Here is a 17,396-nt window from a genome sequence, read left to right on the forward strand (position 1 = left end):
GCGCGGAGGCTTCGCGCGTCACGACCGATTCGCTGATGAAGCGAGACAAAGGAACACCTCCGTTTCGGAGTGTTAGAGGACAAGTTGGGACATGTCCAGTTCTCCACAAGTTCTTTTATACTCACTGGGCTGGTAAGCACTGAAAGCCGAGATAGACATGTCCCAACTTGTCCTCTAACACTCCGAAACGGAGGTGTTCCTTTGTCTCGCTTCATCAGCGAATCGGTCGTGACGCGCGAAGCCTCCGCGCGGCTTTCCATGACAAAATCTCTTGTTAAAAGTGAAATCTGCCGGAAAATGGCTGATGTCCAGGTCTTGTGATAACCAGAGAAAGAGGACATGATGATCTCGTATCCACAGAGCCATCAGCTTAGAAATGATCCAGTGGTTTGTGCCGCGTCGTCGCAGCTCGCAGCGTGGCGCACCGACCGTCCTTAAAGGGGTCCTTAAACCTGTAGTTAAAGTCCTTATTCTCTGTGAAGCCCGTAAAATTTTCACTGAAAGCCAGATAAATTTTTCGAATGGTTTCCAGGTGCCAGTCTCTAACAGCTTCTGAAAAAATTCTGATGGAAAAAAAGTCCTTTTCATTCCGCCATTTCCAGACAATGAAAATCCGACGAGGGGGCGGGACCACTCCTTCCACAAGGCGTGCTCACAGGCGAATGACGTCACTGACAGGCGTGGAAAAACTCACGCATGCGCACGAGGGTTCAAGCATGTCTGACGTAAAAACATATGAATGAAATCCATATAGTTTTTGAAAAAAATAAAAAGGTACGATACTTTACGGACAGACCTCGTACATTGACATTTGACAGCAAATGAATGAAGTATTGGAGTTAATAATGATTGGTCCGGTCTGGGTTTTTGCTCTGCTCTCTCTCTCTCTCTCTAGGTGAAGTGGAAGTTGTTTGCTCGGAGCATCAGTTGCTGGTGACATCACGGCTCGTCTCCTGGCTGTCAGCACGTGGCTCTGAGCGGCGCCTCATAGCTGATCTGCGTTCCGCTAAGTGGGTGTCCACAGCTGATCTCTCATCTCATCACCGTTCAAGATTTAACCTTTGACCTTCTCCTGGTTCGTGGTCAGAATCTCTGCTCACCTCCAGCTGAACCTCCGTGTTCCTGTGGGTAGGAACCGGGTTCCCTGCTGTGCTCCCTACTGGTAACTTTGGCCGTTTTTCTTGTCTTTCATTCTCTCACTGTTTATTGGAGCTAATCTCACCTGTCCTGTTTTTTTCCCTGCAGTGATCCTCTGCACTCCACATGCTCCTCTATGATTTTTCTGCTGCGTGCTTCCAGACTCACAAATGTTAACTTATTGTTTTTTCCCCTGTGGTACTTGTCAGGTTCAGTTATGTCCCCGGTCGTGGTTTTTCCTGCCGTGTTTTTCCAGACTCAGAAAGTAACCTGTCGAGTTGAGGTTCCACTTCCTGAACGGAATCAGTTGTGTATTTTGTTCCTGTCATAAGCCTCTCAGTTTAATCTACTGTATTTATTTCCCCCTGTGAGTTTTCTAGTTCAGACAGAATCATCTGTGTATGTCTTTGTGAGCTTAATGTCAAGTTATCATTGGTGTTTTTTCCACAGTCACGCCTCCTTGCTGCCTGTTTTAACCTGGTTCATTCTGCTGGCCACCTGGTTTCACCTGCAGCACTTCACACTAATTAGTTAATTGGTCAGAGTCCGTTGTGTTCCGCACCGCTTGGTGATCAGCTCTTACTCAGATCTTTGATAATCCAGTTTAATCAGATGTAATTCAGTTCCCAGAGTTCGTGTGTCCGTTCTGTTCAGGAACTACGTGCACAGTATCCAGTTTCTCAGCTGATTCAACTGTTAAGTTATTTTGCATCGTCTGCGATCAGATCCACTAACAGTCTGGGGGGGTGGTGTCTCTGCTGCACTCCTGAGCCTGAAACCGGGACCTGACATTCTGACTCCATCTGTCACATGTGCATCCCTCTGGGGGCATCGTGTAGAACTGAAGTCTGGAAGGCACTAAGACTTTGATTCTTAACATTGATATGAACTGAACTTTGATCCTCAGCAAACTGAACTTTGATCCTGAACTGCTGAATGAACTATTTAAGTTTAGTTTTGATTGTCATTTCTAGATGTGTGCCCTAAATGCAGCTGCACAACCTCACAGCAACCTCACACCCAGCACTAGCACGCTAACACTTCAGGAACATGAAGAGAGACGTGTGCTGAAGGTGGTGAACCCCAGGAAGGCGGCCGGCCCCGATGGTGTACCTGGAAAGGTACTCAAAGCGTGTGCTGACCAACTGGCTGGAGTTTTCACCTGCATCTTCAACCTGTCCTTGTCGCAGGCCATCATTCCACTCTGCCTCAAATCCTCCACCATCATTCCAGTCCCAAAGAAGTCAGCAGTGGAGAGCATAAATGACTACAGGCCTGTGGCACTTACGCCACAGGCCTGCTCTCTGCCCAGCCTGGAGGACATTGCCAGCTCTCGCTTCCTCAGCTGAGCTGCCAGCATCAGCAAAGACACATCCCACCCCAGCAACCACCTGTTTGACCTACTACCCTCCCTATTCTTAGTCCCTAGCCTGTCCTAGTTCCTTCATCTTTTAGTATGTCGATCCTTAGTCAGTTCCTGTCCCCTAATCAGTTCTTGGTGCTGGTTTTAGTTCCTAGTCTGTTCTGTGTCCAGCCCGTCCTAGTCACAGTCTCTTGTCTGTTCCTAGTCCAGTCTGTCCTTGGTTTCCTAGAACTTTTTTTTTTTTAATCCAGCGTAGTTCCTCCTCTTCTGTAGTCACTGTCTCCTCCTTAGCTCCAAGTTTTTATTTATTTATTTATTTTTCCCTAGGTTCTGGATTTTCCATCTGTCTGGTCTCGCAGTCATGTTTTGGTCCTCCTGAAATCCTAGCTTTTGGAATCTCATTTCCAGTCTAGGTTGTTATTTTTTTAAATTCCTTGTTTGGGGTTCCATGTCCACTGTCCAGTCTCGTTTTTATAAATCCCTGATCATGTTTTGGCTCCCATGCCTCTTCCCTGGTTTTCCGCTCCCCTTTTCAGGACTTTTTTTTGCTCCAATCCCACAGGTGACCGTGAAACTCGTTGCCTCATTTTCCATGGTCGTGGGAGCGCCGCACCTCAGGGTTTGAATGTAAATGTCCTCTGAGTAGTGGGGAGTTACTGTTCTGGTCCCTATGTTGTTTATTTTTCCTCCCTTGGCTACACAAGGCTTTGATTGAAAATATCCTCTGGGTGGCAGGGGGTTACTGGTTTGGTCCCACGTGTTGTCCCTAGTCTAATTTCAGTTTTTATCCCTGGGTTTTAGGTGGGGCTCCCTAGGCCCATTTTTCTGTCCTGGTCAGGTTCCCGTGTGTTTAAGCCTCTAGTCATGTCCCATGTTTGGTCCCCTGTCCTAGTCCTTCTCCCTGGTCTGCCTCCCGTCCTGAATAGGCCTCCATGGGTAGTTCCTGGTCTTGTTCTGTGTATTGTATAGGGTCCAAGTCATGCTCCGTTGTCCCCATATTAGGTTTCCATGCCACCTGTCCCATGTCAGTTCTCAGTTTATTCCTGGTTCTGTTCCGCTCCATCTTCCCTGAGTGGAGTTTGTCCATCCCAGTCAGACCTATTTTGCATTCAGACGTCACCTTCTATGTGTCCTGCCTTGGGCCCTGGAGGGTCGTGAGGCTCCTGTTTTTTTTGTTCCGCCTCAGGCCCAGGAGGGTTGCACGGCACCTGTCTCCGTCGTGGGCCCTGGAGGGTTGTGAGGCTCCTGCTCCTCTGTGGACCCTGGAGGGTCACATGGCAACTTCTCCGCTGTGGGCTCTGGAAGGGGTCGCATGGTTCTGCACACAGCCGCTTAATTCCTGAGGTATGGAGCCGTGGCTTTCTGGGCGCAATCATCTGGAGAACTCTGCTGTTTAGCTGCACTCGTCAGCCTGGCACCGGGAGCTGTTATGCTGACTCCATCTGTCTGTCACATGTGCATGCCTCTGGGGGTGTGTCACGTAGAACTGAAGACCGGAAGGCACTAAGACTTTGATCCTAAACATTTATATGAACTGAACTTTGATCTGAACTCCTGAAATTAACTGAACTTTGATCCTGAACTGCTGAATGAACTATTTAAGTTTAGTTTTGATTGTTATTTCGAGATGTGTGCCCTAAATGCAGTTGCACAACCTCACATGCCCTTTTATTCTCCCCTGCAGTTGATCCAACCCCACTAGCTCCACAGGTTCGCTTCGGCTGGTCCCTTTCTTGTCTGTCTCTTCAGTCTGGTTCGCTTCGTCCATCATGTCAGTCAAGTCCTCCTGGTTTTGCCCTTCTACTGCACAATTACTTGTTTGTTCAATAAACTCTTGTTTAAGTTATTCTGCCTGCCTTACTGCTTCCTGCATTTGGGTCAACATCTAAACCTGGTCCTTGACCCTAACAGATGGTATGGACCAACCCCCTCCCACAATGATACACTAGTATTTTTATTTTACAAACATGCTGTAGGGCAGAAATACTGAACAGATCCAGGGAGGTGATGGTCTAGTGGTTAAGTGTTGGGCTTGAGACCAGAAGATCCTCGGTTCCAATCCCAGCCTGACTGGAAAAATCACTAAGGGCCCTTGGGCAAGGTCTTTAATCCCCTATTGCTCCCGGGGTGTAGTGAGCACCTTGCATGGCAGCACCCTGACAGTGGGGTGAATGTGAGGCATAATTGTAAAGCACTCTGAGTGTCTGATGTAAATGGAAAAGTGCGATATAAATGCAGTCCATTTACCATTTTACCATTTGTCCAGGGTAGCCAAAAGGGGGTGCCAGAGGTCTCTGGCGTATTCATTGGTCCTGACACACATTTCTACACTCTTGTGTTTTGACATGATGCCTCGTTTCTTTTGGCTTTCAAGTAAGGCAGCAACAAAGGTTAAAAACTATGGCTTTAATTCACAAAATTTGGCCCTCAAAATGCAGGCAACAGTGTTTTAGAGGGTTATAAATTTAACAAACTTTCTGTGGGAGAATGCCCCCGATCTCTCCTACTCATGAGGTGCGCTGCAGGAGAATTTTTCCCCCCCAAGAACTTTTCCCACAGCTGCGCAGCGAGCGCTGGGGGAAAGGTTCTCCCACAGTCCACACCAGAGAACCTTCATGTGCTGTCCCACGGAAAAGACACATTACAAGAAATGAGAAAAAAAAAAAAAAAAAAAAAAAGACAAAACTACTGTGTGAAACACTGGATGATTCTCTTTTCTTGCCCAGAACAGACACGGATCCCGTAGTCACACCAGAGTATGTAATGACAGAGGTTGATGAACTGTGATTCTAAATTGTGACCTGCTGTTTCTAAATCAGAAGCAGTGGGTCAGATGTCACAAAAAATATAAATTGTCAATTTCAAATACATATGTACAAATGTAGCAAAGAAAGTTATATACAACTATTTCTAGTTAAATGTGGGAAATGCTGATGCTAAACTATTTACAAAACAATCAGATGTGACAATGAGCTGTCACACAAATTATTTGTGAAACTCAAAAAAAAAAAAAATAAAAAAAAAAAAATAAAAAATCCTGTCAATACAAGATAGGGGGCACATTATTGGCCTGACACTTCCAGGGTGTGGCACTTCTGTTGTCTACCTGGAGGCAGCATTAACACCTCAGTCTGCCTTTGGTGGCTTTTTGGCCAGGATCTGTGCCTGTCAATCATGCAGCAATACAGACAACGACAATGTGGACTTTTTACTTTCAGAGTATTTATAGTGTGTGTATGTCTGCTTTTGGACAAAATGGGGACATTGATTACCCAACAGCTGCAGCACAGGAGGCCCCAGCAAGGAGGAGCCAGAAGAACCTGAACCAGGAGCTGAGGAGAAACACAAAAGTACAGACAGACATGAAAGACCACATTTTCACAAAAAAAAGTGGGACATAGTGATTACAACAATTCTTTAATCTTGTCTGCCATCATTTCCCATCCTAGGATGGTGTCAGCTCCAGCACCGTGCATTCCTGCCACTGATAGTTCCATGTTTATGATGTCAATGTACATGTTAATCCAGTGGGTTTCAGTAACTGTGTGCGGAGGTTTCCAGCACCTTTAATGTTCAAACTGATAAACTTTATTATTTTTGTGCAAATATTTGCACATTTTGAAATGGATGCCTGCAACACGTTTCTAAAAAGCTGGTACAGTGGTATGTTTCCCACTGTGTTACATCACCTTTCCTTCTAACAACACTCAATAAGCATTTGGGAACTGAGGACACTAATTGTTGAAGCTTTGTAGGTGGAATTCTTTCCCATTCTTGCTTGATGTACGACTTCAGTTGTTCAACAGTCCGGGGTCTCTGTTGTCCTCCAAAACCTGGATGTACCTTTCAGGACTGATGGTGCCATCACAGATGTGTAAGTTGTCCATGCCATGGGCACTAACACACCCCCATACCACCACAGATGCTGGCTTTTGAACTTTGTGCTGGTAACAATCTGGATGGTCTTTTTCCTCTTTTGTCCAGAGGACAAGACGTCCATGATTTCCAAAAACAATTTGAAATGTGGACTCATCAGACCACAGCACACTTTTCCACTTTGTGTCTGTCCATTTCAAATGAGCACGGGCCCAGAGAAAGCGGCGGTGTTTCTGGATAGTGTTGATGTTCGGTTTTCACTTTGCATGGTAGAGTTTTAACTTGCACTTGTAGATGTAGCGACGAACTGTGTTAACTGACAATGGTTTTCTGAAGTGTTCCTGAGCCCACACGGTAAGATCCTTTACACAATGATATCAGTTTGTAATGCAGTGCCGCCTGAGGGGTCGAAGGTCACGGACATTCAATGTTGGTTTTCAGCTTTGCTGCTTATGTGTAGAAAGTTCTCCAGATTCTCTGAATCTTCTGATTATATTATGGACTGTAGATGATGGAATCCTAAATTCCTTGCAACTGAACGTAAACTTAACGTTTAGACCATTTATATTCCATTTAGCACAGTTATTACAACAGAATATACGGCAACATTTGTGTTCCTGCATTATAATCAGAGATGTGAGGATCAAGATATACAACCGCATATCACCCCCCCCCCCCCCAAAAAAAAAAAATAAAAAAAGGAGAAATAAAAAGAAATAGGAACAAGCATCTAACAATACACAAGGTGGCAGTAACTGAGAAAGATCCCCCCCCCCCCCCATACATTACTCTCACGTCATAAAAAGAAAAACAGCTGAAATTGAAAACAATATATATTATATATATACACATATATAAATACACATCAATGAACAATCTGGAGGGAGTGCCTAGATGGCGGCGCCGTTGTGTCTGGCTGCTCGTCTGCTGCTCTCCAGTCGTTTTGTTATTTTATTTTTTTTTAATTTATGCTGTTTTTGAAGCGGAGTCACGGCGGGTGTATGATCGCCAAACGCTGCTGGATCTCCAGCCCCCAGTCCAGGGTGCGGTCCGGTTATCAGCTGGTGGACCAGAAGTTTCCGCCCCCATTTTTATCAGAGGTTCCACCTTTTCTGTGCCAGGCTCCTTTCAGATGAAAGGCAGCGCACAGAATTCATCATTTAGATATGAGTGGCTTATGTGAAATCTGTCTCAAACCTACAGCTGTTCTTCCTTTGAATGAGGCCTGCCCACCGGCATACACCTTTAGTCACATGTCTCGTGGTGTGAAGCAAGGCCTGGTGTTGCTCTTATTTATAAATCTAGGTTTACCTAGGTGTTGGGGTCATAAATATAATTCATTTGAGCATCTGATCCTCCACTCTGCTCATGATGCTAACTACTGTCAGGGTCATAAAACTGGAGCTCAGTTATGTTACTTTGTCACTGTATATAGGCCTCCTGGCCCATATTCTGATTTCTTAGATGATTTTGGTGCGTTCATCTCTAACTTCTCAACTAGTGGAGATAACATTCTGATCATTGGTGACTTCAAGATTCATATAAATAAGCCTTCTGATCCCCTCTGCAAATAATTTATGGAAATTGTAGATGCATTAGGATTTCAGCTGTGGAAATACCCTGGATTTGGTTCTCGCACATGGTGGTGTTGTCACGAATATTGACATTATGCTTCTTACATCAGTGGTCTCTGATCACTCACTTATCAGGTTTACATTTACCCTGCCGTGTTTAGTGGAACAACAACCTTGTCTACTACTGTGGCATCATATTAAACCCTCAAATATGACTGAACTCGAAGCTAGACTGCCTGATACTGACCCAAACAATGAGTCAGCACTTCTGTCTTTGTGCGCACTGCCCCCTGCTGGAAGCTCCTGTTTACTACATGGCCTGCAGCAGTGAAACAGTTGAGAGGAACAGCAAAACTCAACTCTCTACTCAATAACAGTGTCGCCATGAGGCGGAGGTCTTGGAAAATAAAGCAGTGCTGACTTATGGTTTGGATTTATAAATAAAATTAATACTGATAAAATAACTTCATTAATGTAAATTCTGTCATTTGTACAAAGTTAAAATATAACATCTTTTAATTTTAAATAATGCACTAATTCTGAAGTTTTGTTACAAACACAGACAGATGCAAAAGGGATTATGGGTAAAATGTGCCTCTTCTAACACTGATTAGTTGACTCATTTATTCTATGTAAAAACAAACATGTTAATGTGATGTGTGTGTTGGTGTTTACATATAAATGTGCTTTTGTAAAATATGCCATTTTTTATTTGTGGAAAAAATAAAAAGGCATTTGCTAAAGGCAAAAGTCAAGTTGTGATGATTAGACAATCATGTGATATAACCGGTGTCAAAATAAATACAACACTGCCATCTACTGGTGCTCAGATGCTCAGTACTTAGGGTGAATATTGTCATGAACACTACTGGCAAGGAGATGGCAGTAGAGACCCTGAAAACTTGCTAAAACAAATATTCCAAATAAATAATCCATGTCTACTTTTAAGATGCGTGGAATTTAATAAATGCAAACTGAATTTCAGATATTCAGGGCTCAAAATAGTACGTGCATGTGCTAGTTCGTGCACGTATTATTCGAGCGGTGCACGTAATTTTATACGGCTCAATGCTTAACCACTAGACCATCACCTCCCCTCCCAAAATAAAGAAAGAAGTCCAGCTGTAGACTTTAACTTTAAAGATGTTTTGAAAAGTGGAGACATCAGAGAAAACATCAGCTCAGTGCAGTTCTAAAGGTCGCAGGTCAAAGGTCAGTGTGCAGCCAGGTCTCACCTGTGTGGAGCGTTGTGGAAGTGCAGATATGAGAAGAAAGCCAAGAGCACAAAGAAGACGAGCACAGACTCCAGCAACATGAAGCGGGACTGGACGATGAGACAATTCTCTGCAAAGACAAACGTCCACAAAAACAGCAAAAGAGGATCATTTAAAAGGCTGTGTGCGCGTGCGTATACAGACAGGCGTGTGCGTATACAGACAGGCGTGTGCGTATACAGACAGGTGTGTGTGTCAGCTGGTTTAGCTTAAAATTCAATATATCTTACTTTGTGAAAAATGTCATTAACATTGTGATATTTTAAATCCATATTTACTGTAAAAGTACATTGTATTAATAATAAAGGATTATGAACTGAGCGTGAGGAATCTTCTATTATATTATGGACTGTAGATGATGGAATCCCGAAAATCCTTGCAGTTTAACGTTGAGAAACATTATTCTTAAACTGTTGGACTATTTTTTTTCATGCAGTTGTTCACAAAGTGGTGATCCTCACCCCATCTTTGCTTGTGAACGGCTGAGCCTTTTGGGGATGCTCCTTTTATACCCAATCATGACACTCACCTGTTTCCAATTAACCTGTGGAATGTTCCAAACAGGTGTTCTTTGAGCATTCATCAACTTTTCCAGTCTTTTGTTGCCCCGTACCAACTTTTTTGAAACATGCTGCAGGCATCCATTTCAAAATGAGCAAATATTTGCACAAAAACAGTCACCCTGGTTCAATGGTTACTTGCATGACCTTAGGCAGAAGGCTAAAGGTTTGGAACAGAAATGGTGGAATTGGGGTTGTATGAAAGCTTGTTCACAAAAATGTTTGAAGTCTCTTAAGTACAGTGGGTTTGGTTTTGGGTAGTTTAGTGTCCCTGACTATTGCAATCGCACAATAATCACTCAGATCATTCCCAAAAATCCTGACTATAGAATACGTGTAGTGGTGCATTTGTTAATATTAAATCAAGGAGTGACAATCTGGAAGAGCCCATGATGGTTTCTGCTGGAATTCAAGTTTCAGTGCCGGACGTTCAAATCGTTTGATAATTAGAACAGAGTCACATGAAAGCTGTTCTTTACATAAACGCCTACACCTCCGCCTTTCCTGGGATGATCACAACGCAAAACATGGTAACTGTTGATATCAATATCATAATCACACACTGATTTACTCAACCAAGACATTTAAATGTAAGATGCCGAGACCTGATCTGGCTCTGACACTATCAGGGATGTCGATATTTTTCCGAGAGGGCGAGAGGCCTGGATTAGAGTGCCTTTATAGAGAGAGTGACGTCAATTCAGAACACAGCGCCTGAACTGCTGAATGAACCTTTTAATGTTTTCAACATTTTTTTAAATCATTTAACCTCATACAGCAACACATCCAGGTACAGATACTATCAAAATAAATATAAAAATAGTTAATCTATGAAATTTACAATTTATGATGATTTATTTAGTTAATTCAAAGCCTGGTTTATGCAGCTTTCATACACTGAAAAAAAGTGCTACTTTGGATCAACTTAAAAAAATTGATGTAGTTTGTTACAGCTAATTTTTTTAGTTTCTCACAATGTATATTTAGGATTTTGTAAAGTGATTCCAGCAGATTTAAACTGGAAACCACAATTTTCCATTAGACCAATGTAAATAAGTACTTTGAATGAGGTGCACTGTGTTTCACTTTTTTCAGTGTACAATGACGTGTGTGACAGTTTTAAAGTTCTCCATCTCTGGATTATACTTTATTCTGGATTAATTTGACCCTCAACAAGCTTTTCTTTCTACAATCATCACCTCCAAGTCAAAGGTACACTGGACAATTTCCTCTTTTACTGACTCAGTGTTGTAAATGTGAAGACTTTTCTGATCCATTTATCAGCGTGCGCACTGTAAAAACTATTAAAATATGACAAGAGATGAAGGATTAAAAGCAGAAAAGTGTCAAATCACAGCTGTTTGTGTCTGATTTAACAGGTGCACATCAGGCTGCGGGTCCGAGTCTGAACATGGTGTGAAAAAATAAACGGCCAGTCTTTTAATCACAGAAATGACTCCGGTCCCAAATGTGAAGGGTTTTTAATGGAAATACATTGTGATCGGACAAGACATTTTACCAGATGTGATTGAAAATCAGTTGTACAAAATCCGTTATATATAGTGTTTATTACTTGGAAAACAATACAAAAACTTTGGGACTTTTTTGTCCAGTGACTGTGAATATCTGGTTTATACGATGGCGGTTTTGGTGAGTTTTACTGAACATGGGACTGAACAATAAATTTACCTCTCAAAGCTTTGATGATGAAGTCACTTCCATCCCACACGGTTGACTTTATTTTCCCAAATGTTTCTTCTGTTCGGATCTGAAGGGAATCTGAACATCTTGAAGCCCATGTTGTGTCTATTTGTGTCTCCAAACGCACAACAACCCGACATTTTCAGAGAATAATTAAATTAAATAGCTGGATTTACATACAGACACATTAACAGCCAACACTATTTTGAACACAAGATGGCACCACGAGTCAGGTGACCAAATTTTTTTCCCCAATTGGTCATGTTGCCACTCTCTCTATTAAGGCCTGTTCAGCCTGGATTAGTCTGAACATTGCCGGACAATAGTAGAAGAAGAATAAAACAATTCCTCTTTACGGTAAAAACTATATGGATATGGAGATTTTAGTGACTTAAACAGCTCGGCAGGACAGAAATACACATCAGGGAAAGAAGATTCAATCACTTTAATCCCATCAGATAGCAGGACAACAGTTGATGTAAAACCACTATCTACAGCTGATAATGACCTGGTGCAGGTCCCTGACCTGGAGAAATCCAAAGATGGGTGGGGGGCGTGCCTCTGCCCCCCACCACCACCACAGTTCAACAGCACCAACCCCCATAAAACACATGAGAAATAACAAGAATTAGACTCATCATTACTGTTGTTACTGTCTGCAAAATAAAAATTCAGGAAGAAGAATAAAAGACAAAAAAATAATTAATTAAACAACACAAACACATTCAAAGCTTCACTTCAGACCGTCCCCGGCAGGCGAAGTCGAACAGGGCCCCCGGCGGGCGGAGTCGAACAGGGCCCCCGGCGGGCGGAGTCGAACAGGGCCCCCGGCGGGCGGAGTCGAACAGGGCCCCCGGCGGGCGGAGTCGAACAGGGCCCCCGGCGGGCGGAGTCGAACAGGGCCCCCGGCGGGCGGAGTCGAACAGGGCCCCCGGCGGGCGGAGTCGAACAGGGCCCCCGGCAGCTCTAGTGGAATCAGCTGCAACAACAGCAGTTCCAGCAGCCATGGCAGCTACAGCGAGCCGGCCCAGTGAAACTCCCGTAGCCAGCAGGCAACAGGCCGCGAAATCTCCTTTGACAGTGAAGGCTCAGCGGTCAGCCACGGCAGTGGAGTCTTTTCGGACAGCGGACCTTAACACTGTCATGTAGAAGTTTTCTAATGACTGCTGATGAAGATCTGAGTTAGTATAAAAAAGAAACACTAAAGTCATCTACAGGAACATGTGTACCTTCCCAATATGGCGGCACTGCTGAAAAAAAATCACCACCATGGACATCAACAAGGTGAGATCCGCTCAAGGAGTTATTTTCCCCAGAATCTGGTCTTGCAGGTCATAGTGGTGAAACGTGGGAGAATGTCATGACAGCATGACATGTTGAGTCTCACGCCAAATGTGTGACACCTGACAGGTCTACACACGCATGTTGTGTACATTTTGTGTGTGTGTGTGTGTGTGTGTGTGTGTGTGTGTGTGTTGGTCCAAACCTAGCAGCAGCAGCACAGCAGTTCCCAGAGCAGTCAGGTGACTGAAGCCAAGTTCCAGGGTCAGCAGGTAGCCCAGAGGGACACAGAGGGCGCCACAGAGCGCTGGCAGCAGGCGCAGACTCCACACACACACACTGCTGGGATACTCTGGAACCACAAACAAACGCACCCTTCAAACTGCTGTCGGTGGCTCTGAAAGCAGAACACTGGGATCACTCAACATAAGCCGGCCACACGAACAACTTACAATCATCGACATGATTGCACCACCTGTGTTAAAACTGCGCTCTCCCAAACACAGTCACCTTGGTTTAATGATTATCTGCGTGACCTCAAGCATAAAGCAAAAGGTCTAGAACGGAAATGGCGTCGTTCAGAATTAGACGTATTTCACTTTGCGTGGCGTGATGCTATCTTAGACTATAATCATGCATTACTGGCTACAAAGTGGACCTATTACTGTGATTTGATCAACAAAAACAAGCGTAACTCAAAGTTCTTGTTCAAGACGGTGGCAACACTTATTCATGGACAACCACCTGTAGTTTGCTCTCCTTTTACAGCACAAGATTTCCTGGATTACTTTGAGAAGAAAATAGAAGACATCAGGTTAAACATATCCCAGCATGCCTTAACCCAGCCACTACACCCTGATATTGAGGTGGGCGCCACTACTGAGGGAACAACCCTGTTGTGTCTGATGATTTGCGGATGTTAATGTTGGATTTTATGGTAACAAATTGAGTTTTAAAATGGCTATTTGCAACCGTAATCCAGTATCAACATCTGCAAGTCATCAGACACAAGGGGGTTGTTCCCATTCTAATTCAATTCCATTGTTTGCTCGGTTTATTTTTGTGGAAGTAATTTGTTTGGTGAAGCTTAGGGTCCCCTGACACGAGCATGCCTGTGTCTCACACAACAGCACGACCTGTGTCGTGACGATCCCACCGTGTTCACAGCTGGACGCCGTTCTTTGTTCTACCAGCTGCCACGTAACGTATCGTGTGCTGGACGCTACGTATATAAAGTAATTATTTCGTGGTGGATAAATCTTTTCTTTTCCGCAAATTGGCCATTGAAAACGGCTCTAATGACTTCCTGAATCACAGAGGAGGCTGCAGCTGGAGTCGTTCACGCACACGTGTCTAACAAGCTGCAGAAAGCATTTTGAGCTGTCTAAAAAGGTAAATATTTGTCATGTTTACATTATCATGTCTTGATAAAACAGTTGCGTGTTCTTTCCTTCTTGTCTACAGATGTTAAAGTATGTTTAGAACAGATTCAACTTCTTGTTATAATCCTTCAGACAAGCTGCTCTCTGATATGATCCACTGACGTCACCACTCGCTCTGTTCACTTTTTCTTTACTCCACTTGACGAGCTGCACGTCGTGTTGGAGATTAGATCGCGCCACATAGCACGACATTTGTGTGTAAAAGAATTTTTGAACATTTCAAAATTCTCTGTGCGCAATAGCACACACTAGCGCCCCTCTGGCGTCCTGCCTGCACCTGTTAAAGACGCGTTTACTCTCCAGCACGACACAGGTCATGATGTGTCGTACAGCAAATGCATGCTCATGTCAGTGCACCTTAAATGTAGCAACAGGGACGTCACTCTAGTGCCATTATTGACATCTGTGTAGCAAAACATTCAGGGTGCAGAGTAATACATCAAATGTGAAAAGGTCAAATATTTTGCTATCATCTCCTCAGTATTTTATGGTCAGAAATCTCACACGATTAACCAATCAGATTCACAGAACAAGTGTAATTGGATTAGAATGTGGTATTACCTAGATTTACAGAATTTATAGTATCTCTCTAGACATGGTGACGAAACTCATAACATCTACAAAAAGCACAACCTGTTTATTTGATCCTATACCAACAAAACTGTTTAAGGACCTGTGGTCCACTCTTGGGCCGCCTGTGCTGGAAATTATTAATCTTTCTTTAACTTCTGGATCTGTTCCTAAATGTTTAAAATCTGCAGTGATTAAACCATTACTTAAGAAACCTAATCTTGACCCTAGTGTATTGAAAAACTATCGGCCGATATCAAATCTATCATTTTTCTCTAAAATTCTGAAAAAGTGGTGTCACAGCAGCTCGAAGACTATCTTACTGAGAATAATCTCTTTGAACCACTGCAGTCTGCTTTTAGAAAATATCATTCCACAGAGACGGCTCTCACTAAAGTGGTGAATGATCTTCTGCTTACAATGGATTCGGACACCACTACGGTTCTGGTGCTGTTAGATCTCAGTGCTGCATTTGATACCGTGGATCATCATATTCTACTTGATAGGCTGGAAAATCATTTTGGGATTACTGGGAGTGCCCTTGCATGGTTGACGTCATACTTGACCAGTCATTCTCACTGTGTTTTGTACAGTATCACTACCTCTAACCTTAGTGACATGAAATTTGGGGTTCCACAGGGGTCTGTCTTAGGCCCCCTGCTTTTCTCCCTTTATATAGCACCCCTTGGGCACATACTGTGGCATTTTGGGATTACCTTTCACTGCTATGCTGATGATACTCAGTTGTGCATGCCAATAACTGCTGGTAATCTCATCCACATAAAATCCTTAGAAGATTGCCTTGCAGCAGTGAGAAGTTGGATGTCTAGAAACCTCCTACTTTTAAACTCTAATAAGACTGAAATGATGGTTCTTGGTCCAGTGAGACATCGGCATCAATTTGACCAGTTAACGCTTAGCCGTAGCTCGTGTGTCATACATCACACCGACAAAGTGAGGAACCTTGGGGTAATTTTTGATCCTACATTGTCCTTTGACCTCCACATTAGAAATATTACTAGGACTGCTTTCTTCCACCTGCGAAATACAGTCACGATTCATCCCATCCTGTCTATGGCTGATGCTGAGACCCTGATCCATGCGTTTCTCTCTTGTAGATTGGACTACTGCAATGTTCTATTTTCTGGTTTACCGCAGTCCAGCATTAGGGCTCTCCAATTGTTTCAAAATGCTGCTGCCAGACTTCTGACATGAAGCAGAAAGTTCAACCACATTACACCCATTTAGGCGTCTCTTCACTGGCTTCCTGTCCCAGTGAGATCAGATTTTAAGGTTTGACTACTAGTCTATAAAACTGTTCATGGACTGGCACCTCCCTACCTAGCTGACCTAATTAAACCTTACGTACTGGCGCAGGCTCTGTGTTCTCAGGGTGCAGGACTACTTTGTGTCCCTAGGGTGAATAAGAAGTCTGTGGGTCACAGAGCTTTCTCTTATCGTGCCCGTGTTCTGTGGAATGATCTCCCTGCATCAATAAAACAATCAGATTCTGTGGAGACTTTCAAGTCCAGACTTAAGACGCACTTATTTTCCCTTTCGTATGACTAGCATACTGGTACAGTTTTGTTTTACACTTTATACTCTTTTTAATTCATTTATTAGTAATTGAAGCGTGCTGCGGCCTCATCTTTACCTAAAGTCTGGGTCTTTTAGTGAAGTTTAGGGCTAGTGGCCGACGATCACCCTAGTATTTGTCTGTATTTCTTGTTGTTTAATGCTGACAAATTATACAGTATTTTTGTCTTTCTGATGCCTGATTCTGTTTTTTCCTCTCTGTTTAAGGTGCAGCTCCATCCAGACATGGGTGTGGTGTCTGTTTCTGTAACCGTCCTGTAAATTGTCTCTGTAGCATGGCCCAAGCAGAAGGTCATCCCTTATTTCATATCTTTAGACATTACTCTTTTGTAAAAGCACATTAGCCACATACTTTTTTTTGGCTGTCTGTTTATTCTTCTCTACAAGAGTCTAGACAGAAGTCAGACTTCCAGAGCAAGAATTTTAGCTGAGGAAGCTTCTGCGATTTGAAGCGAAACGTCCTCGCGTCAAGCAACCCAGTCCATTTGAAGATTCGAGCTTCTCTACTATGGAAACCACCTGGACAACTGAGAGCCTACACAGAAACATTGCGACCAACTGTGGGCATGAGGCCCTGGCACTGGTACGTAAGCTGGAAAAGACTGCTAAAAAAGATAGCTAACTTTAGAAACCACTTAAGATTTAACCTGAGATGCAAACAAAACAATGTTATTCCCAAATGCATGAAGCAAAAGGCACTAGAAGCAGGTCACACAGCAGAAAAGATCCAGCCAGTTACCTTAGGAGGATTTTGGGTCTTAGAATTAGAAGGCTTCATTTTAAAATATTAGACCTCCAAAATAATCTTGATAGTCTGCACAAAATGTTAGAAACTTTAGTGGGGGAAGAGGCCCATAATAAGATCACAAAGTTCATAGTTAAAATTCAAATGGCTGAGCATTTAAAAAGTAAGGAGCGGCAAATCAGGAAGTTTCACAACCTTTTAGTGTAGAAAAGGCGTACTTTCAGTGGGAGTATTTTTAAAGATACACCCAGACAAATTAGTGACAACAGGGAAAATT

The 17,396-nt window shown here is 43.3% G+C and overlaps 1 protein-coding gene across 1 annotated transcript in view; it reads right to left on the bottom strand.

The window, feature by feature from the left end:
- The window catches only part of pomt1 (protein-O-mannosyltransferase 1), a 54,446-nt gene that overhangs the window by 13,102 nt on the left and 23,948 nt on the right, over window positions 1–17,396 (bottom strand). Inside the window, exons 4-6 of the mRNA XM_034171430.1 lie at window positions 12,972–13,118; window positions 9,186–9,294; window positions 5,773–5,832 (exon numbers count right to left, since the gene is read on the bottom strand). Coding sequence (XP_034027321.1) covers window positions 5,773–5,832; window positions 9,186–9,294; window positions 12,972–13,118 — 316 coding nt within the window. The remainder of the gene's footprint in view (window positions 1–5,772; window positions 5,833–9,185; window positions 9,295–12,971; window positions 13,119–17,396) is intronic.

The sequence above is a fragment of the Thalassophryne amazonica genome, chromosome 5 (genome assembly GCF_902500255.1).
Source record: "Thalassophryne amazonica chromosome 5, fThaAma1.1, whole genome shotgun sequence".
Classification (NCBI taxonomy): Eukaryota; Metazoa; Chordata; class Actinopteri; order Batrachoidiformes; family Batrachoididae; genus Thalassophryne; species Thalassophryne amazonica.